Source organism: Capra hircus, chromosome 12, assembly GCF_001704415.2.
Source record: "Capra hircus breed San Clemente chromosome 12, ASM170441v1, whole genome shotgun sequence".
NCBI lineage: Eukaryota > Metazoa > Chordata > Mammalia > Artiodactyla > Bovidae > Capra > Capra hircus.
In genome coordinates, this window is record NC_030819.1 from 9,494,651 (window position 1) to 9,517,853 (window position 23,203).

At 44.0% G+C, this 23,203-nt stretch overlaps 1 protein-coding gene across 1 annotated transcript in view; it reads right to left on the bottom strand.

Moving 5' to 3' along the window:
• PCCA (propionyl-CoA carboxylase alpha subunit) overlaps positions 1-11,922 on the bottom strand; it is a 378,687-nt gene extending 366,765 nt beyond the window's left edge. Inside the window, exon 1 of the mRNA XM_018056387.1 lies at positions 11,783-11,922. Coding sequence (XP_017911876.1) covers positions 11,783-11,887 — 105 coding nt within the window. The 5' untranslated portion in view covers positions 11,888-11,922. The remainder of the gene's footprint in view (positions 1-11,782) is intronic.

The following is a 23,203-nucleotide window of genomic DNA, read 5'->3' on the forward strand; positions in this document are numbered from 1 at the left end:
CTAATTAGCCAAGTACCTGGAAGTGGAAATGATGCAACCAGTCAGAACCTTAGCAGCAGAACACACCTACAGAGGAAAAACAGGAGGCTGAGCCATTCCCACAGCAAGCCCAGAGTGGTTTGCAGTCAGCCGTATCCTGCTCTCTTGCGCTCCTGTTTACCCCTGACAGAGCTTCAACAAAGTTCAAAGCTATAATGTACACCAGTAAAAAATCAGATAATTTTGTAGAGCCACAACATAATTTTTTCCAAAAAATACAGGGAACGAGTTGGTAGAAATCTGCTAATTTGGACCTCTACATAGAATTTTTAACGTTTCTTATTTTTGTTAGGCATATAAAAAACAGGCTACAAGCCCAGTCCAGAACTCTATGTCCTAGAATAAGACTTCAAAGGAAAAATGTTAACCAAGTCCATCTACAAAGACTTTTTAGCCTATCACAGCCGAAAGGAGAAAGGTCAGTTCAGTTCAGTTGCTCAGTCATGTCTGACTCTTTGCGACCCCATGAATCACAGCACGCGAGGCCTGCCTGTCCATCACCAACTCCCAGAGTTCACTCAGACTCATGTCCATCGAGTCCGTGATGCCATCCAGCCATCTCATCCTGGGTCGTCCCCTTCTCCTCCTGCCCACAATCCCTCCCAGCATCAGAGTCTTTTCCAATGAGTCAACTCTTCCCATGAGGTGGCCAAAGTACTAGAGCTTCAGCTTTAGCATCATTCCTTCCAAATAAATCCCAGGGCTGATCTCCTTCAGAATGGACTGGTTGGATCTCCTTACAGCCCAAGGAACTCTCAAGAGTCTTCTCCAACACCATAGTTCAAAAGCATCAATTCTTCGGCGCTCAGCCTTCTTCACAGTCCAACTCTCACATCCATAAATGACCACAGGAAAAACCATAGCCTAGACTAGATGGACCTTAGTTGGCAAAGTAATGTCTCTGCTTTTCAATATGCTATCTAGGTTGGTCATAACTTTTCTTCCAAGGAGTAAGCGTCTTTTAATTTCATGGCTGCAGTCACCATCTGCGGTGATTTTGCAGCCCCCAAAAATTAAGTCTGACAGTGTTTCCACTGTTTCCCCATCTATTTCTCATGAAGTGATAGGACCGGATGCCATGATCTTCATTTTCTGAATGTTGAGCTTTAAGCCAACATTTTCGCTCTCCTCTTTCACTTTCATCAAGAGGCTTTTTAGCTCCTCTTCACTTTCTGCCATAAGGGTGGTGTCATCTGCATATCTGAGGTTATTGATATTTCTCCCGGCAATCTTGATTCCAGCTTGTGCTTCTTCCAGTCCAGCGTTTCTCATGACGTACTCTGCATAGAAGTTAAATAAGCAGGGTGACAATATACAGCCTTGACGTACTCCTTTTCCTATTTGGAACCAGTCTGTTGTTCCACGTCCAGTTCTAACTGTTGCTTCCTGACCTGCATAGAGGTTTCTCAAGAGGCACGTCAGGTGGTCTGGTATTCCTGTCTCTCTCAGAATTTTCCACAGTTTATTGTGATCCACACAGTTAAAGGCTTTGGCATAGTCAATAAAGCAAAAAAAGATGTTTTTCTGGAACTCTCTTGCTTTTTCCATGATCCAGCGGATGTTGGGAATTTAATCTCTGGTTCCTCTGCCTTTTCTAAAACCAGCTTGAACATCAGGGAGTTCACGGTTCACGTATTGCTGAAGCCTGGCTTGGAGAATTTTGAGCATTACTTTACTAGCATGTGAGATGAGTGCAATTGTGCGGTAGTTTGAGCATTCTTTGGCATTGCCTTTCTTTGGGATTGGAATGAAAACTGACCTTTTCCAGTCCTATGGCCACTGCTGAGTTTTCCAAATTTGCTGGCATATTGAGTGCAGCACTTTCACAGCATCATCTTTCAGGATTTCAAAGAGCTCAACTGGAATTCCATTACTTCCACTAGCTTTGTTCGTAGTGATGCTTTCTAAGGCCCACTTGACTTCACATCCCAGGTCTGCCTCTAGAGTAGTGATCACATCATCATGATTATCTGGGTCGTGAAGATCTTTTCTGTACAGTTCTTCTGTGTATTCTTGCCACCTCTTCTTAATATCTTCTGCTTCTGTTAGGTCCGTACCATTTCTGTCCTTTATCGAGCCCATCTTTGCATGAAATGTACCCTTGGTATCTCTAATTTTCTTGAAGAGATCTCTAGTCTTTCCCATTCTATTCTTTTCCTCTATTTCTTTGCACTGATCACTGAAGAAGGCTTTCTTATCTCTTTGTGCTATTCTTTGGAACTCTGCATTCAGATGCTTATATCTTTCCTTTTCTCCAATGCTTTTCGCCTCTCTTCTTTTCACAGCTATTTGTAAGGCCTCCCCAGACAGCCATTTTGCTTTTTTGCATTTCTTTTCCTTGGGGATGGTCCTGATCCCTGTCTCTGGTACAGTGTCAGGAACCTCATTCTACACTTCATCAGGCACTCTATTTATCAGATCTAGGCCCTTAAATCTATTTCTCACTTCCACTGTATAATCAGAAGGGATTTGATTTAGGTCATACCTGAATGGTCTAGCGGTTTTCCCTACTTTCTTCAATTTGAGTCTGAATTTGCTAATAAGGAGTTCATGTTCTGAGCCACAGTCAGCTCCTGGTCTTGTTTTTGTTGACTGTATAGAGCTTCTCCATCTTTGGCTGCAAAGAATATAATCAGTCTGATTTCGGTGTTGACCATCTGGTGATGTCCATGTGTAGAGTCTTCTCTTGTGTTGTTGAAAAAGGGTGTTTGCTATAACCAGTGCATTTTCTTGGCAAAACTCTATTAGTCTTTGCCCTGCTTCATTCCGCATTCCAAGGCCAAATTTGCCTGTTACTCCAGGTGTTTCTTGACTTCCTACTTTTGCATTCCAGTCCCCTATAATGAAAAGGACATCTTTTTTGGGTGTTAGTTCTAAAAGGTCTTGTAGGTCTTCATAAAACCGTTCAACTTTAGTTTCTTCAGCGTTACTGGTTGGGGCACAGACTTGTATAACTGTGATATTGAACGGTTTGCCTTGGAGACAAACAGAGATCATTCTGTCGTTTTTGAGATTGCATCCAAGTACTGCATTTCAGACTCTTTTGTTGAGCATGATGGCTACTCCATTTCTTCTGAGGGATTTCTGCCTGCAGTAGTAGATATAATGGTCATCTGAGTTAAGTTCACCCATTCCAGTCCATTTTAATTCACTGATTCCTAGAATGTCGACGTTCACCCTTGCCATGTCTTGTTTGACCACTTCCAATATGCCTTGATTCATGGACCTGACATTCCAAGTTCCTATGCAATATTGCTCTTTCAGCATTGGATCTTACTTCTATCACCAGTCACATCCACAACTGGGTATTGTTTTTGCTTTGGTTCCATCCCTTCATTTTTTCTGAAGTTATTTCTCCACTGATCTCCAGTAGCATATTGGGCACCTAATGACCTGAGGATACCCCTCGTCCTAGGTAAGGAGCAGTGGCTGTGCTTTGCTAGAGCAGCCATGAAGAGATACCCCACGCCCAAGGTAAGAGAAACCCAAGTAAGATGGTAGGTGATGCAAGAGGGCATCAGAGGGCAGACACATTGAAACCATACTCACAGAAAACTAGTCAATCTAATCACACTAGGACCACAGCCTTGTCTAACTCATTGAAACCAAGCCATGCCTGTGGGGCAACCCAAGATGGGCAGGTCATGGTGGAGAGGTCTGACAGAATGTGCTCCACTGGAAAAGGGAATGGCAAGCCACTTCAGTATTCTTGCCTTGAGAACCCCATGAACAGTATGAACAGTATGAAAAGGAGAAAGGTCAGTGTGTGCAAAATGACTTCCAGAGAACATACTGCTCTGCTTCTCTTCTGCAAGAATAAAGATTTTCTATAGTTTCCACACTTAGATGAGATGTGCCAGCTAACAAGGCAGCCCGTGGGAAGTAGCATGACCTTCTGAGTTCACCACAAGGGTGAAGACCCAGGTCAACGCTTACTCTACTGCTTCACAGATACACAACACTGAGCAAGTAATTTCTCTGGACCCCAGTTTTCATCTGTAAAATGTACAACATGACACCTCCCTTGCTTTCCTGCAGAGCTGTCTTTAAAAAACAAAAAAACCCAAAACACACAAGCCTTTATAAACTGTAACGCACCAACAAAATGTGAGGTATTACCCAACAACTAAATCCAATTATGCAGCTGTAACTTTCTTTCTTAAAATTATCCCAGACCATTTGGGAGTTACCATTAGAGTAATAATGGAGTAATTAAGAGCTCTGATCTAGACTCAGATTCAGGCCCTCATTGGGAAATTGGCTCAGCCATTTCTTCAAAACAAGAGTTTTTCTCGTATATAAACTGGGCATAAAACCACTTATCTAGGACTTAACACTGATGTGAGGATTAAATAAGAATGTGTAAAATGCCCAGCACAACTTTGCGTATGTTATAGTAAGAATGAAGAAAGTATTAACCAAAAAAAGGGTACAGCTTTTACACAAACTGTTCAGAGGCCTTCCAACCATTGCCAAGAGGGAAATACCCTTTTCTAACCTAAGCCAGCACCTACTTTCACATTTTTCTGCTTGTGGCCTCAGGTGGTAGCCCAAACTCACAAATCCACTAAACTCAAGTTTAAAGCACAATTTAAAAACTAAACCCTACCAAAGCCAGAACTCTTAACATAACCACAGGGGCATTCAAGTGAATAATACTAGAACAACTCTACAGACAGGCTAACTCATTAGCACAATGCATTCTACTTCAAAGAAGCCATCCTCAAAACTATGGGCCAAATGGAACAGTAAGATGAGCTTACCAAGGAAAACAAAACACTTGTTAGTGATTCATCTTCAAAATTTCCAGGAAAAGCTCTCCTCCCATGTTTCATGACACAGAGCTGGTAAGCAAGAGCCAACTGCATCTTTCAGCATTTTAAGAGACACAGAATGATGTGGGAAAATGCCCTCTTTAAGACACCGCCGTAGGGCCTTTTCACCATGATGTCAGGCCTTACCACTTAAAAATAGCTTTTCTTTCACTTACATTGACTATGTAGCCTTCAGGACTTCACTAGCTATCCCAAACTTCAGCTGTCTGACAAGACTTTCACTTGGCAAGCTAGGTTGAATACCTAATATTTGAGAGAGATGATAAAATCTCAAGATTTACATCAACTATTTCTCAATTATTTCTCAATATTAGGGCTTCCCTGATAGCTCAGTTGGTAAAAAATCGGCCTGCAATGCAGGAAACCCCAGTTCGATTCCTGGGTCTGGAAGATCTGCTGGACTAGGGATAGGCTACCCACTGCAGTATTCTTGGGCTTCCCTTGCGGCTCAGCTGGTAAAGAATCTGCCTGCAATGCAGGAGACCTCGGTTCGATGCCTGGGTTGGGAAGATCCCGTGGAGAAGGGAATGGCTACCCACTCCAGTATTCTGGCCTGGAGAATTCTATGGACTGTATAGTCTATGGGGTCCCAAAGAGGTGGACACAACTGAGCGATTTTCACTTTCACTTTTCAATAAAACTGAAGTGGGGGGGGACAGTCAAGAGTCTCCAGTTTTGCCTCCATGATAAGCTGGAACTGTGTGCATCAACTCTAAAGCCTCTTCATTCCAACACAGCCCCCTACCCAGGCCATCCCTCCCACCCTACCTGTAGCAGATGCCATGGGCGTGCATCCAGCACCCGTCTTCCAGGCGGGAAGGCCCCCATTGGTGTGCTGACCACCCACGGTTCACACCTGCTCCCTGCTTTGCCCCATCTGCCTCAACCAGACAGGACTTCTCTCTCAAGCCTTGAGCTACATCCCTCCCAGACCACAGCCCTGATTTGACCATCATGGGGTTCAAAAAGCTGCCCCCACTTCACCCTCAAGGTGGGCTCAACTTAGTACTGCAATCTGTGCTTTAGAGCTGGCTGTCCAGTATGGTAGCCGCTAGCCATGGGCAGCTTCTGAGCATTTGAAATCTGCCAAATTCTTGTGTGTGCCAAGTGTAAAATACACCCCAGGTTTGAAGACTTCATATCAAAAACAAAACAGAAACCTTGTTAAAGTTTTAGATTTACATACTAAAATATTTTTAATATATTGGGTTAAATCATTGGTGGTGTTTAGTTGCTAAGACGTGTCTCTTTGGTGACTCCCATGGACTGTAGCCCACCAGGCTTTTCTGTCCATGGGATTCTCCAGGCAAGAATACTGGAATGGATTGCCATTCCCTTTTCCTTCTAGAAAGGAAGATCTTCTAGATGCAGGGATTGAACCCGATTCTCCTGTATTGGCGGGCAGATTCTTTACCAGTGAGCCACCAGGGAAGCCACTGGGTAAACATAAAATACTAATTTCACTGCTTTAAATTCTTTTTTTAATGTGAGTGCTGCTGCTACTGCTGCTAAGTCACTTTAGTCGTGTCCGACTCTGTGCAACCCCACAGATGGCAGCCCACCAGGCTCCCTCATCCCTGGGATTCTCCAGGCAAGAACACTGGAGTGGGTTGCCATTTCCTTCTCCAATGCATGAAAGTAAAAAGTGAAAGTGAAGTCACTCAGTTCAGTCACTCAGTCATGTCCGACTCTTTGCGACCCCATGAATCACAGCACGCCAGGCCTCCCTGTCCAACTCCCGGAGTTCACTCAGACTCACGTCCATCGAGTCCGTGATGCCATCCAGCCATCTCATCCTGGGTCGTCCCCTTCTCCTCCTGCCCACAATCCCTCCCAGCATCAGAGTCTTTTCCAATGAGTCAACTCTTCCCATGAGGTGGCCAAAGTACTGGAGTTTCAGCTTTAGCATCATTCCTTCCAAAGAAATCCCAGGGCTGATCTCCTTCAGAATGGACTGGCTAGATCTCCTTGCAGTCCAAGGGGACTCAAGAGTCTTCTCCAACACCACAGTTCAATTCTTCGGCACTCAGCCTTCTTCACAGTCCAACTCTCACATCCATACATCATGACCACAGGAAAAACCATAGCCTTGACTAGACGGACCTTAGTTGGCAAAGTAATGTCTCTGCTTTTGAATACGCTGTCTAGGTTGCTCATAACTTTTCTTCCAAAGAGTAAGTGTCTTTTAATTTCATGGCTCAGTCGTGTCCAACTCCTAGTGACCCCACGGACTGCAGCCTACCAGGCTCCTCCATCCATGGGGTTTTCCAGGCATGAGTACTGGAGTGGGGTGCCACTGCCTTCTCCAATGTGAGTGCTAGAAAATGTTAAATTATACTTACAGCTCACATTATACTTCTTATTGCACTAGAGCAGTGCTTGTCAAACTTGACTATGCATCATTTTCACCTGGAGGGGCTTATAAAAACAGACTGCTGGCTCTAACCTCAGACTTTCACACTTGGCAGGTCTAGGGTGAGGCTAGGAAATGTGCATTCCTAACAAGCACGCAGGTAATGCTGCTGCTGCTGGCTACAGAGTCCCCTGCTTTGAGAACCACTGCTCCAGGGCTCCCCTGTGAGATGAGACTGAATCTAGTTTCCACCTAGATCCCCTTCCTTGCTTAGATTTTTTTTAATCCCTGCTCTAGCCTGCCTTCTTTACGATTCTCAACTACCACCACCTGCATGAAATCCCTCTTCAGGCTCTGCTTCTGGGAAACTTTATGATCCCACTGCTACAAAACTTTTTTTTTTTTTTTTTTACACACTGTAACTTCCACAAAATGCTATATTAATAGCAATCAATGAGATGTCAGTTATCACTGAATTTTTCATAAAGAGTAACAAAGAAGTTTTTTGTTTTTTTTTTTTACTGGATTGCTAGTTGCCTTTATATAATGAATTCTACATATTCAGTGCTAGGACAAGGTTTGTTTATCCTGATTAATGAATGTTCCTTAGTATAGGGAAGCCTAAACACTTCCCTCTTTTCCATAACTGCTATAAAGCTCAAACTAGTTTTGTCCCCTGAGATATATTAATTTGACCCTTCTCATTTTTTCTCTTCACCCCAGTTGTTAGCAGTCACTCCCATCTCCTCCCTCACCCCTCTCCCCAGCCCTTGGCAACCACTGACCCACCTCTGCCTCTATGGCTCTGCCTACCCTAGATGTTTCATACTCATGGAATCATACACTATGTGGCCCTTTGTGTCTATCTTTCAAAGGAAGGTCCTTGATTCTTCTTTTTCCTTTTATCTCCCTTTGGTTACAGCAAGTACTATTGGTTCTAGTTCCAAAACAGATCCCAAGTCCTACCAGTTCTCACCAACTCCAGTGCTACCAGCAAATCAACATGACTCTTGGAACCTCTGAGTCCAAATACCTAAAAGGAAACACTACCACTCTCCACCCCCGTTAAAAAAACAAACAAAAAAACACCTTTTTCCTTCCCAAATTTCCTTTTTCATCCCTGTTCTCCCATTTACCCACTTTCTTAAAAACTGGAATCACTTAACTCCTGTTTCTTCACTCAATCAACATGTCACCATCTCTTCCTCTTATTTAGAAAAGAGTTTTACCAATCACTCCTCTGTTCTGAACCTCTTAAGAATAAAATCCAAAAAAAGCAGATGTATAAATACACGAATGTCCATAAACATATTCATTCATCAAAAACTGCTTTCTGTAATAATGTTAGAAGATTTTTTTCCCAAATGATTGTCGGAAATCTATCAGCAGGTGGAAAGATTTACCTCCAGGCAATGCTAAAGCATTCAGATTTGCTTAAATATTCTCTTCCATGACTAGAAAAGAAAATCACGGACTTGAAGGAACGTAAAGCTTGAGCATTTGAACTTCATGAATGCACCATATAATGAGACCATGACCTAAACTAGAGACAAACTGGAAAGGCAAGGCTTTGGGAACATACCATCCAAGGTTCAACATCTATCTTTAAGCAAGTTACTTAACTGCTCTGAGCTTTTGTTTCCTCTTCTGTAAAGTTGGAATTTTTTTTTTACCTACTTGTTACAAGGCTAAGAGGAAATATCTGAAAATCATATAAGGCATAAAAAGTTCAATAAACTGCAGCAATTACCGCAAGCCCAACATCCTGGAGCCCCTGAAAAATGTAGACAGAAGGGGAAAAAAACTAGTTATTTAAATAGAATGTGTTTAGAAAGCCAAAACAAAAAAAGACTAAAAGGTGAACTCTATGGACAGAGGAACCTGAAGGACAGTCCAAAGAGTGAGACACAATTGAGTGCACAGGCGCAGGTGTGCACGCGCGCGCACACACACACACACCCTACACACACACACCCTACACACACACACACCCCTACACACACACACACACCCTACACACACACACACCCTACATACACACCCCCTACACACACATACACCCCCTACACACACATACACCCCCTACACACACACACACACACACCCTACACACACACACACACACACCCTACACACACACACACCTACACACACACCCCCTACACACACACACACCCTACACACACACACCCTACACACACACACACACACCCTACACACACACACACACCCTAAAAACAAACTATTAACTGGTTAAAAGAACGGTTAGAACTCTCTAGACTAGAGTTAGTGTGCTTTCCAACCAACTGAACGATTTACAGGGGTGGAGGGAGAAAGGGGAGGAATAAAATCTTCAAAAGGTTCGGCTTCAAACACAGACTCAGTAATGCATGTTTCAAGTTCATAGAAAAGAAGCCTGGAGAGAAGCTAAGCAGCTCAAGTTCCCTGCTTCCTCCCTCCTCCCTCCTCCAGGAGAAATCCTTTACTGGCACAGAAATAACTCTTCCTTCAGTGTCGCCACACATTCAGCCCTACTTTGTCAAACGCTGTGCTACGAAAACAGTAATAGACAAGATGCAGGCTCTGCCAACACGTTTAAAGAAGAAACTCGTAAAGAAAAATCAAAGTTTACATGTCATACAATAAGTGTACAGCAGTAAATAGCGTAACAAATTACTTCTCTCTTCGCCTCTCCGCTCTAACATGTGACAGTGTAACAATCCCTCCCCACTTCAGCATAAATGACTCCCCATCACCCTGATAGCAGGGTCTGGAGTCAGGCCCAGCATGGTCTGACTCCTGCGGCCTCCAGGGCGCCACGCGGCCCCCAGGCCAAAGCCCCAGGGGCTTCTGCAGGCCCTCTGCCTCAGCACTCCCGCTGGCCCAGGCCTTCCGCATGTGCTGCTGTCACACCAACACTTCTGCCTTCTCTTCCAGCCTCGGAAAAAAGTCACTATGTCCTTCAAAACTGTTCCAATTTTCACTTCCAAAGGAAAACAATCCCTTAACCTTAAGCACGGTTTGAGCAATTCACATAAAAAATGTCTTCATCTAGAAATGGCTGTTGTAAGGACTGAATAGGTTAATTCAGGTAGAATACCAGAGCAGTATCTAGGACAAAGCTACAAAGCTCAAAATCTAGACTTGGTTAATCCCTCCATTTTATTTTCTTTACAGCACCAAAGCCTCTCCCCTAAAGGCATTTTACACTTGTCTCCAAACAGACTAAAATTTCTAAAAGAGAAATTATATTCATTCTATAAAGACAGAACACAGGATGTAGTCCAGAAAGATTTGTTAGGAAACAAAAAAATACCCATAAGCAATAAGCTGAGAAGTGACTTGCGTAATACGCAAAACTTAGGTGTGATTCCAAAGTCCATGCCTTTTCATATCATGTTGCCTCATACATAAATTACATTAAGAGCTTCTCAACTCCAAATGAGGAGGCCAAAAGACATTAAAACATGAGAAAACAATCAAGATTAAGAAACAAAGGTCTTAATTGTGTGCCAGCACAAAGAAATCCAGGGATTTTGAGTTGTCAGCATTCTAAAGCTGACCCTAAGCTAAAGTGTCTGCAGACTTATTTTCACTTCCATGATCAGTTCCAGCTGCATCATTTCTCACCTGGGCCTGAGTTCTCTTCTTTTTAGTAGAGTAGGATGGGCTAGATCATCTCTATACTGTCTACCAATTCTAAGGTCCATGACAATAAATCAAGTTATGTGCCTATTTTGTTTTTAAAGGAAGAAAACAGGCAGTGTCCAAAGAAACACTTTAAATAATTTGTTCCAGTGACTTGAACTCTATTAATGAAGTCAGTTAGGTAGTCTTTGTTTAAAAATTACAAGATACTCCATTCTGAAGACAGAAAGTGTTAAGAGTCATAAACACTCCAACGTGTAAGTCAAGGCTGCCACCATGAAACATGAGGAAATAGAGCGCAGAGATGCTGAGCACAACACAAACATTAGCCTAACCACTACAGAGGGGAAAAGAACAAAAAACTGACATGTGTAAACAGTATAATGTGATGTAATGCAATTAAAATGGACTCTCCATTCAAATAAAGGTAGTAGCCCATCCTGACATGGTACTTTAAAAGGTGATATAAACGAAAAACCCTAACTCTTAACCGAGCAGCAGTTTACGGTCTCTTCAAAGGAGGAACAAGGCAGGAGAAAATGGTAACTGAAAGGACCCTTACAAATGCACCTGAAAAGCTCAGAAGAAGCCAAAACCGCACGGCCCAAGAACGGAAGGACGCGAAGGGCTAGGAAATTACAGCGAGGTGGCTGTCAGCGGCTCCCAAGGAAGCAGAAAACTCAACGTCGGCTGGCTCTTTGGGCCGCGCTGCCCTCCGTGATCCCCGGAGACACAGCTGGGGCCAGGGATGCCGGCTCTGACCCGCCTGGGCGAGCTCCGCGGGAAGGAGGAGTTCGGGGTGGTGGGGGGTGGGGGGATGGGGGTGCAGCACAGGCCAAAGCTAGGCGGTGCGGGGCAGGCAGCCCAGCGAAGCCCGGGGCCCAAGAGGAGTCCCGTCGCTCCTCACCTTCACGGTCCACAGCGCCACGCTCCGCATCAAAGGCTGCGGCCACCGCCGTCCGCGCCGTCCCGCAGTGGCCAGCGCCGCCGCCCCAGTCCAGAACCCCGCCATGGCCGCCCCTACAGACCAGAGCTCTTCTGACCTTTCACCCCGGCGAAGGGGGCGGAGAAGGGGAGCGCCGCGCCTGCGGCCAATCACGAGCCGGGCATCCAAGGCGCCGGCCCGAGGCGGGCAGGGGCGGGGCCCCGAGCCACTAGCCCAACTGCTGCAGGAGGCAGCCGGGCGGCTGGGCCCGCAGGCAAGCGGCCGCGGCCGCCAGCCGGCAGCCAGCCGGCAGCCAGCCACTGGTGGCCGCCGGCCCGACCTGATCCCGGGATTAAACCAAGCCGGGAGGACACGAGAGAGTTCTGGCTGCCGCTGATCCGCGCCTGTTTGGGGTAAATTCCGACTGTACCTGCACTCCGTCTGGCAACCTGCACGCAGTCCTGCCAGCGATCGTCAGTGAGTCACCTCCGCCCTTGACCACCGCTCGCCCTAGGGCCACGGTAATGTTTTGAATGTCCTGAGTTTCAGCTCAATTCAGGTCAGTTCAGTCGTGTCCGACTCTTTGAGACCCCATGGACTGCAACACGCCAGGCCTCCCAGTCCATCACCAACTCCCAGAGTCTACTCAAACTCATGTCCATCTCATTCTCTGTCGTCCCCATCTCCTCCCGCCTTCAATCTTTACCAACATCAGGGTCTTTTCCAATGAGTCAGTTCTTCCCATCAGGTGGCCAAAGTATTGGAGTTTCAGCTTCAGGATCAGTCCTTCCAATGACTATTCAGGACTAAATCTCCCTTAGGATGGACAGGCTGGATCTCCCTGAGATCTCTCAAGAGTATTCTCCAACACCACAGTTTAAAAGCATCAATTTTTCAGCGCTCAGCTTTCTTTATACTCCAGCTCTCACATCCATACATGACTGCTGGAAGAACCACAGGTTTCACTAGACAGACCTTTGTTGGCAAAGTAATGTCTCTGCTTTTTAATATGCTGTCTAGATTCATCAATGCTTTCCTTCCAAGGAGCGAATATGTTTTAATTTCATGGCTGCAGTCACCATCTGCAGTGATTTTGGAGCCCCAGAAAATAACGTCTGTCACATTTTCCACTGTTTCCCCATCTATTTGCCATGAAGTGATGGGACCAAATGCCATGATCTTCGTTTTCTGAATGTTGAGTTTTAAGCCAACTTTTTCACTCTCCTCTTTCACTTTCATCAAGAGGCTCTTTAGTTCTTCTTCACTTTCTGCCATGAGGGTGATGTCATCTGCAAATCTGAGGTTATTGGTATTTCTCCCGGCACTCTTGATTCCAGCTTGTGCTTCATCCAGTCCAGCGTTTCTCATGATGTACTCTGCATATAAGTTAAATAAGCAGGGTGACAATATACAGCCTTGACGTACACCTTCTCCAATTTGGAACCAGTCTGTTGTTCCATGTCCAGTTCTAACTGTTGCTTCCTGACCTGCATATAGGTTTCTCAAGAGGCAGGTCAGGTGGTCTGGTATTCCCATCTCTCTCAGAATTTTCCAGTTTGTTGTGATCCACACAGTCAAAGGCTTTGGCATAGTCAATAAAGCAGAAATAGATGTTTTTCTGGAACTCTCTTGCTTTTCTGATAATCCAACGGATGTTGGCAAGTTGATCTCTGGTTCCTCTGCCTTTTCTAAAACCAGCTTGAATATCTGGAAGTTCATGGTTCACGTATTGCTGAAGCCTGGCTTGGAGAATTTTAAGCATTACTTTACTAACATGTGAGATGAGTGCAATTGTGCAGTAGTTTGAGCATTCTTTGGCATTGCTTTTCTTGGGGACTGGAATGAAAACTGACCTTTTCCAGTCCTGTGGCCACTGCTGAGTTTTCCAAATTTGCTGACATATTGAGTGCAGTACTTTCATAGCATCGTCTTTCAGGATTTGAAATAGCTCAACTGGAATTCCATCACCTCCACTAGCTTTGTTTATAGTAATGTTTCCTAAGGCCCACTTGACTTCGCATACCGGATGTCTGGCTCTAGGTGAGTGATCACACCACCATGATTATCTGGGTCATGAAGATTTCTTTGGTATAGTTCTTCTGTATATTCGTGCCACCTCTTCTTAATATCTTCTGCTTCTGTTAGGTCCATACCATTTCTGTCCTTTATTGTACCCATCTTTGCATGAAATCTTCCCTTGGTATCTCAATTTTTTTTTTTTTAAGTCACTAAGTCATGTCAGACTCTTGCAACCCCAAGGACTGCAGCCTGTCAGGCACCTTTGTCCATGGGATTCTCCAGGCAAGAATATTGTAGTGGGTTGTCATTTCCTTTTCCATCTAATTTTCTTGAACAAATCCCTAGTGTTTTCCATTCTATAGTTTTCCTCTATTTCTTTGCATTGACCACTGAGGAAGGCTTTCTTATCTCTCCTTACTATTTTTTGGAACTCTGCATTCAAATGAGTATATCTTTCCTTTTCTCCTTTGCCTTTCACTTCTCTTGTTTTCATAGCTATTTGTAAGGCCTCCTCAGACAACCATTTTGCCTTTTTGCATTTTTCTTGCGGATGGTCTTGATCCCTGCCTCCTGTAGAATGTCACGAACCTCCATCCATAGTTCTTCACTCTATCAGATCTAATCCCTTGAATCTATTTGTCACTTCCACTGTATAATCATAAGGGATTTAATTTAGGTCATACCGAATGGTCTAATGGTTTTCCCTACTTTCTTCAATTTAAGTCTGAATTTGGCAATAAGGTGTTCATGATCTGAGCCACAGTCAGCTTCCAGTCTTGCTTTTGCTGACTGCATAGACCTTCTCCATCTTTGGCTGCAAAGAGTATAATCAATCTGATTTCGGTGTTGACCATCTGGTGATATCCATGTGTAGAGTCTTCTCTTGTGTTGTTGGAAAAGTGTTTGCTATGATCAGTGTGTTCTCTTGGCAAAACTCTATTAGCCTTTGCCCTGCTTCATTCTGTACTCCAAGACCAAATTTGCCTGTTATTCCATGTGTCTCTTGACTTCCTACTTTTGCATTCCAGTCCCCTATAATGAAAAGGACATCTTTTTTGGATGTTAGTTCTAGAAGGTCTTATAGGTCTTGATAGAACCGTTAAACTTCAGCTTCTTCAGCATTACTGGTCAGGGCATAGACTTGAATTACTGTCATACTGAATGTTTGGCCTTGCAAAAGAACAGAGATCATTCTGTTGTTTCTGAGGTTGCATCCAAGTACTGCATTTCGGACTCTTTTGTTGACTATGATGGCTACTCCATTTCTTCTAAGGTATTCTTGCCCACAATAGTAGATATAATGGTCATCTGAGTTAAATTCACCCATTCCAGTCCATTTTAGTTGACTGATTCCTAAAATGTCGATGTTCATTCTTGCCATCTCCTGTTTGACCACTTCCAATTTGCCTTGATTCCTGAACCTAACATTCCAGGTTCCTATGCAATATTGTTCTTTACAGCATCAGAATTTACTTCCATCACAAGTCACATCCACAACTGGCTGTTTTTGCTTTGGCTCCATCTCTTCATTCTTTCTGGAGTTATTTCTTCACTGATCTCCAGTAGCATATTGGGAACCTACCAACCTGGGGAGTTCATCTTTCAGTGTCCTATCTTTTTGCCTTTTCATTCTGCTCATGGGGTTCTCAAGGCAAGAATAAGTTCCAGTTGTGTACCCAAACTAAGGTCCTGTATGTTTGAAAGTGCATATTGCAAAGCACCAAACCAAGGTAAGTATTTGGACAAGTGCTATAACGTCTGGGCTTCCCTGGTGGCTCAGAGGTTAAAGCGTCTGCCTGCAATGCAGGAGACCTGGGTTCGATCCCTGGGTTGGGAAGATCCCCTGGAGAAGGAAATGGCAACCCACTCCAGTATTCTTGCCTGGAGAATCCCATGGACAGAGGAGCCTGGTGGGCTACAGTCCACAGGGTCGCAAAGAGTCGGACACGACTGAGCGACTTCACTTTCTTTCTCTCTTTCTATAACGTATGTAAAAAATGCTTTAGGTCTAGAAATCAGAGATCCCAGCTCAAGCCCTAACTCTGCTGCAAATACTAATATATGCGTGTCTGAGGAATTACTCATAACCAGAGTCAACTGCTCTTGCTTGCAAGTGGGCAACCTTATTGACACAACTGCTAAGGGCAGACCTTGCTAGATGCCTCAAACTTTGTCTTGTTTAATCTTTGCAAGAACCCTATTGGCCTACACAGTTCCCATTTTGAGAAACTGAGTTTATAGAGAGAAAAAGTTACTTAACTAGTAAGTACTGAGACTATATATTATGGGCTTCCCTTGTGGCTCAGCTGGTAAAGAATCCGCCTGCAATGCGGGAGACCTGGGTTCAATCCCTGGCTTGGGAAGATCCCCTGGAGAAGGGAAAGGCTACCCACTCCAGTATTCTGGACTGAAGAATTCCATGGACTGTACTGTCCATGGGGTCACAAAGAGTTGGATACGACTGAGCGACTTTCACTTTCACTTTTCAGTGAAACTAGCGTTTGAATCCAGGTCTGACTGTATTCAGGGATAGGATTTTTGTTTCCTTAGGGGCATTTTCTAACATGCACAAAAGGAAAAAAAGACCCCTATGGTCACCCAGGCACATGTGACACAGCTTCAACAAACCAACCTTCTGTTGGTCTTGTCTCATCTGTACCCCCTGCTTATTTTGTGCTGGAGTATTCTGAAGCGAATCTCAGACACGAGATCCTTTCACCTTACATACAGATGCGCCAGTGTCAAGGGCTCCCTCCTAACTGTTTTGCTGCTCCTACAGCGTCACCTTGACAGGCTTACAAAGCTGGGAATGACATGCAGTGTCTTATAACATGGCAAGTGCCAAAAGGAATGCAGGCAGTTTAAGGACAACCGAGAGGTGACACTTAATGGAATTTTAAAATTCTAAGTAGGAACTGTCGTGACAGTTGTCATGACACACAAAAGAGAAAGTAGTTCAGTTTCACAGGATTTCTCACTTAGGTGTCTTAACGCTGGACTCACTTCCTACCCAGTATACCTGCTTTTTAAAAAATCCCTCCCCTTTTCACCCTTTGGATGGATTCTCCCTGGATCCTACGTGTTTTATCTTACAGATGTTTCTTTAAAGGCATCAGTGCCAGAAACTAATTGTTCCATAATTACTATTCTCCACTCTTTCCTTTAGTAAGAGAGTCCCTGAACTTCAGCTGAGCACATGGCCACCCAGCTGTAGGCTGCATTATCAGCCCTCCCTAACAAAGTGTGGACTTGTGACTATGGTGTACCTAATGGAGTGGAAGAACTATGCCCTTAAAAAGTAGTCATTACTTTGCCAACAAAGGTCCATCTAGTCAAAGCTGTGGTTTTTCCAGTAGTCATGTATGGATGTGAGAGTTGGACTATAAAAGCAAGCTGAGTACCGAAGAATTGATGCTTTTGAACTGTGGTATTGGAGAAGACTCTTGAGAATCTCTTGGACTGCAAGGAGATCCAACCTGTCCATCCTAAAGCAAATGAGTCCTGAATATTCATTGGAAGAACTGATGCTGAAGCTGAAACTCCAATACTTTGGCCACCTGATGCAAAGAACTGACTCACTGGAAAAGACCCTGATGCTGGGCAAGACTGAAGGCGGGAGGAGAAGGGGATGACAGAGGATGAGATGGTTCCATGGCATCACTGACTCGACAGACATGAGTTTAAGTAAGCTCCAGGAGTTGGTGATGGACAGGAAAGCCTGGCGTGCTGCAGTCCATGGGGTCATCAAGAGTCAGACACAACTAAGCAACTGAACTGAACTGAAAAGAGAAGAATAGGGACATGCCTTCCATTTTCTCTTCCCTCCTTCCTGAAAGAAGACATCCTGGAAGTGCTGGAGCGGCCACCTTAACCCATGAGATAGGAGAAGCCAAGGTCCCTGACACTGTGCAGCCATCTTATCAGTCTTCTACTGCATAATGCATGGACTGTTATGTGACAGAGAAATGAACTTTTATCTTGTTTAAATCATTGCTATTTCTGTCTTTACTATAGCAACCAAAACTATACCCTCACCAACTCATAAGGGAAATGTGAAACCTGATCTATATGGTGATAACTCAGTGGTGACCACCCCAATATAGCAAACCAGAAGGTGAGTGCTGGTGACCCCTTATGCTATGGTCTTTCAAAGTCTTGAATAATATTCTTGTCGCCTCCTTTGATAGAGCCTGTAAGTCTACTACAGTGTTTTGCCAGGAGCATAATTGCCATCTTTGAGCTAAACAGCTCTACCTTCTCTGAGCTATGCCATGCATTCTGGGATGTTTATCATCTCCATAACCCACTTCCTGTTACCAATGTCTGAAAATAGTTGTTTCATATATTTGGTCCAATTTTCTATTTATCTCTAGTGGTGAAGTGAAAGTGTTAGTCACTCAGTCGTGTCTGACTCTTTGTGACCCCATGGACTGTAGCCCACCAGGCTCCTCTGTCCATGAAATTCTCCAGGCAAGAATACTGGCAGGGGTTGCCATTCCTTCTCCAGGCGCTCTTTCCAACCCAGTAATCAAACACAGGTCTCCTCCACTGCAGGCAGACTCTCTACTGTCTGAATCACCAGGGAAACCCTATATATAGTAGGAAGGTTCCAGTTACCCCAGATGGAATCAGTCTGGAACCACTTACTCTGCCTTTGCCAGAAATAATAAATCTCTCAGAATTTGGAAAGCATTTTATATCATCTACTAGCTTCCAGAGCTGCTCTGGAGAAGTCAGATGCCAATCTTTGCTGTGATGCCTTGTATCTTATTACAAAACACAGCCCTACTGTTGTGTGGTGGGTGTGGAGCCGAGGGAAGCTGGGGTATAAATCAGGGAGACATGAGCAGCCACATGGGCAACAAACAGTATGAATCATTCCAAAGTTGGAGATCCTCAACTTTGAGCTACGTACATGTATTTGGCCCTCCCTAAGTGGGAGCGCTTACAGACTAGGTAAACGGGAGGGGAAATTATGTTTCCCCAGATCCTCTGCCCTACATGACTCCGGCAGAGTTAACCAAAAGAGGGCCTTCTAAGATACTCAGAAAGCAAGAGCGAAGCAGCAGCCAATACTTCCAGGTTATTACCGTAAAGTAAGGAGCAGTTTCCGAAAAGACCACGTGTCCTCAACCTCCACTCTGCATCCAGCTTGTTTTTCCCACCTGCTGGCCCTACTCAACACCAGCAACCCCAGGTCCACCCCCAGACACTTGGCTGCAGACTCACAGACGTGGGAGTTGTCTGGAGCAGTTGCTTCTCGCTCAGCTCTCCGTGAGAACCTTCTTCTAATTCCTATCTGGCAGTTAGCCAGGCTTGGCTTCTCACCTGTCACGGCTCCTCCAACCTGTCCCAAGTTGTCTACCAATGCTTCAGGCAGACTTGTGTAATCACTCTTTCTCTGACAGTACCTACAGCCACCGATGAAGGTGAGTAGGTACTATGGGAAGGGAAAATCCCAGAATCTTCAGGCAATACTTCTAGCTCTGAATTGACACTAATTCCTAGAGACACAAAGTGCTATTGTGTTCTCTCGTAAAAGAAGTCTTATGGAAGTGTACTTCCTTGACTGAACCTATACTGGTACACCAGTGAGAAGGTAAGAAGTTGTGCATAACTCTGTTGAGTGAAGAAGGGGTGGACTGTGGCAGAGACTGCTAGTTGTCGCCTAATATCCATCTTTCTATTGCTTCTTTAGTCAAAGAACTCTCACAGTTTTAGCTGGACACATGGCCTTCAGGTAAGAACTACATTTGCCAACCTCCATCACAGCAAGAGGTCTCCCAGGTGGCTCAGCGGTAAAGAATCTGCCTGCCAATGCAGGACACGCAGGTTTGCACCCTAGGTGAGGAAGATCCCCTCGAGTAGGAAATGGCACCCACTCCAGTATTCTTCCCTGGGAAATCCCATGGACAGAGGAGCCTAGCAGGCTACAAGCCATGAGGCCACAAAGAGTTGAATGCGACTTAGCCAAGCAACAACAATCACAGCAAGAGTGGCTAGCTTACTAAGTTTTGGCCAAGGGGATGGAAGCAGAAGGGGTGTGGGCAACCTCTGGGTTGTGTCCCTAAAGGGAAGTGACATGCCTTCCACTCTCCCTTCCCCTCTTCCCAGTTTGCCAGACAGTGGGCATAAGGTAGGGGTGAACCTGTCCTCTTAAATGCTAAGAAGGAAGCCAGGTGTTGAGGAAGACAAAACTATATCCAAGGAGCTCCCTAGGTACTGACCCTGGAGCTGCCATGTCAGCCCTGGAATGTTTGCTCAGATTTTTATGCAAAGGAGAAAAACACTGTATTGTATGTAAGTTACTGCATTTTGTTTTGCCTTTGTTACAGTAGACAAGTGTGCACCCTAACCAACAGAACACAACTCTTATGTCCTGGCCCTCTCCATTTAAAATTATAGAGTGTACTCAACAACAAAAATAAAAATAAAAAAGTGAAATACAAGACCTAAGTAGACATTTATGCAGAAAAGACATACAGATGGCCAATAGGCACATGAAAAGATGCTCATCACTGATACTTAGTAGAGAAATGCAAATAAAACTACAATGAGATATACTGGTCAGAATGGTCACTGTCAAAAAGCAAGTAATAAATGCTGGAGAGGGTATGAAGAAAAGGGAAGCCCCCACCCACCACACACACTGTTGCTAGAATATAAATTGGTGCAGCCAGTATGGAGAACAGTATGGAGGTTCCTTAAAAAACTAAAAATATAGCCACCATGTGATCCAGTAGTGCCACTTTTGGGTATATATTCAAAGGAAATGAAAACAGAAAACTGAAGAGATATCTGCACTCCCATGTTCCTTGATGCATTATTCACAACAGCCAAGATGCAGAAACAACCTAAGTGTCTATCAACAAAGGAATGGATAAAGATACGGTATATAAACAGAAATAACCCCACACAGAGAGGGACAAGTACAACGTGGTGTCACTTTTATGTGGAGTGTAAAAAATAAGAAAAAATTTCAAAGTCATCGAAACAGAGCAGAAAAGTATTTGCCAAGGGAAGAGACTGGTAACAGGGTGCAAACTTTCACCAATAAGATAAGAATCTAATGTAAAACGTGGTGATTGTAGCTGATAACATTTTGTAATTGAAATCTGCTAAACAAGTAGAATTGTTCTTACCACATTAAAGTTATATATATATATATATATATATATATATATATATATATGAGGTAATAGATGTGTTAATTACCTAAATGGGCAGAAATCCTTTCACAATATATGTGAAAGTGAAAGTGTTAGTCACACAGTCATGTCTGACTCTTTGCAACCCCACAGGCTCCTCTGTCCATGGGATTCTCCAGGTAAGAATACTGGAGTGTTACCATTTCCTTCTCCAGGGGATCTTCCTGACTCAGGGATCGAATTTCACCACCCAGATGACCTTCAATCCTTAGGCTAAAGGACAAATAGAATTCTCAAACTTTTAGAAACTTTTAGAAACTCTTATACTTGCTTGGCCTCAACTGTTTTGTTGACCTTTTGTCTTAATAACAATGAAATCAGTCCCATAGACAGGACTGACTCTGAACCTAGGGCATCTTATCTACCTAGGAATATTGCCCCAATTATAGACTCTTCCTTATTATATATAGGCTGATACAGCCAAATATTGCAAATGACTTATGTGATATTCAGTGTTGAAATTTTTTTAAATTATGCTAAAGTATATTCAACATAAAATTAACCATGTTAACCATTTTAAGTGGACAGTTCAGTGGCATTAAGTACAATGACACTGTACAACCATTACCACCTTCCATCTCTAGAATATCTTTCATTTTGAAAAACGGAAACTTAAAAACCAATTCCTCACCTCCCCCTCCCCCACCAGCCCCTAGCACCCCCCATTCTACTCTGTCCCTATGAATTTGACTACATATCTTGTGTAAGTGGAATCAATACACAGTTGTATCAACCAGATACGAGTAGCTTTTCCAAAATATCCTTCAGAACAACACTATTCACTCTTTAAAACTGAGGCTTCATCTTCTGAAAGAGACATCCAAAAAAGATTGCCCTTGATGGCAATGGAAAGAACGTTACAGGCACTATCAATAACTAACACAGCAGTTAAACCCTGCAGCCTCTACCCTTTCATCTTTATTTCTTAAGTAAAGAGAAATCAGCCCCTCTTGAATCAAGAAGACTCTTCCTGCCAGAGACCTCAACCTGAGAGTTCTTAGGAATCTCCCAGAAGCAGAAAACAGCCTATCAACAAACGAATCACCATGTGAAAGAGACAGCCCCAGACAGGAATAGTTAGGGAACTGGTGCTATACACCGTCACACTTCAATCTGTATGCAAGTTTCCTCAATTTTCCTAAATATTTTCCTTCACCTTTGTTGGCTTAAGGTTCTGAATTGTTGGCAAACAACTCATTATCTGTAAGCAATGGTTAGCTAAAGCCAGATAGAACCAGCTTAAGAAAATCAATTGTTAAACTGTCAGGAATCTTGACAGACTGATGTTAAATTCCTGGTAGCCTGAAATCAGCCTGTGGAAATATTAACACAATGGAAATCAGAAAACACTACAAATCATGGCCCCAGTCACTCCCACTCTCCCAGAGAATATCCTGTTAAACATTTACTAACACACCACTGCCTCAGTTCAGTTCAGTTACTTAGTTGTGTCCAACTCTTTTTGACCCCATGGACTGCAGCACGCCAGGGTTCCCTGTCCATCACCAACTCCCAGAGCTTACTCAAACTCATGTCCATTGAGTTGGTGATGCCATCCAATCATCTCATCCTCTGTCGTCCCCTTCTCCTCCTGCCCTCAGTCTTTCCCAGAATCAGGGTCTTTTCAAGTGAGTCAGCTTTCCGCATCAGGTGGCCGAAGTATGGGAGTTTCAGCTTCAGCATCAGTCCCTCCAATGAACACCCAGGACTGATCTCCTTTAGGATGGACTGGTTGGATCTCCTGGCAGTCCAAGGGACTCTCAAGAGTCTTCTCCAACACCACAGTTTAAAAGCATCAATTCTTCAGTGCTCAGCTTTCTTTATAGTCCAACTCTCACATCCATACAGGACTACTGGAAAAATCATAGCTTTGACTAGATGGACCATCTGCAGTGATTTTGGAGCCCCAAAAACTCTTATCATATTGTACTGCTGCTGCTGCTAAGTCGCTTCAGTAGTGTCCGACTCTGTGCGACCCCATAGATGGCAGCCCACCAGGCTCCCCTGTCCCTGGGATTCTCCAGGCAAGAGCACTGGAGCGGGTTGCCATTGCCTTCTCCAGTCATATTATTATACTAGAAAGAGAGACTCCTGAATCCACTTGTGGACCTTTAAGAGGTGCTAGTCTTAATAACTAAAATTTCATGGTAGTTTAGTTGCTAAGTCGTGTCCTACT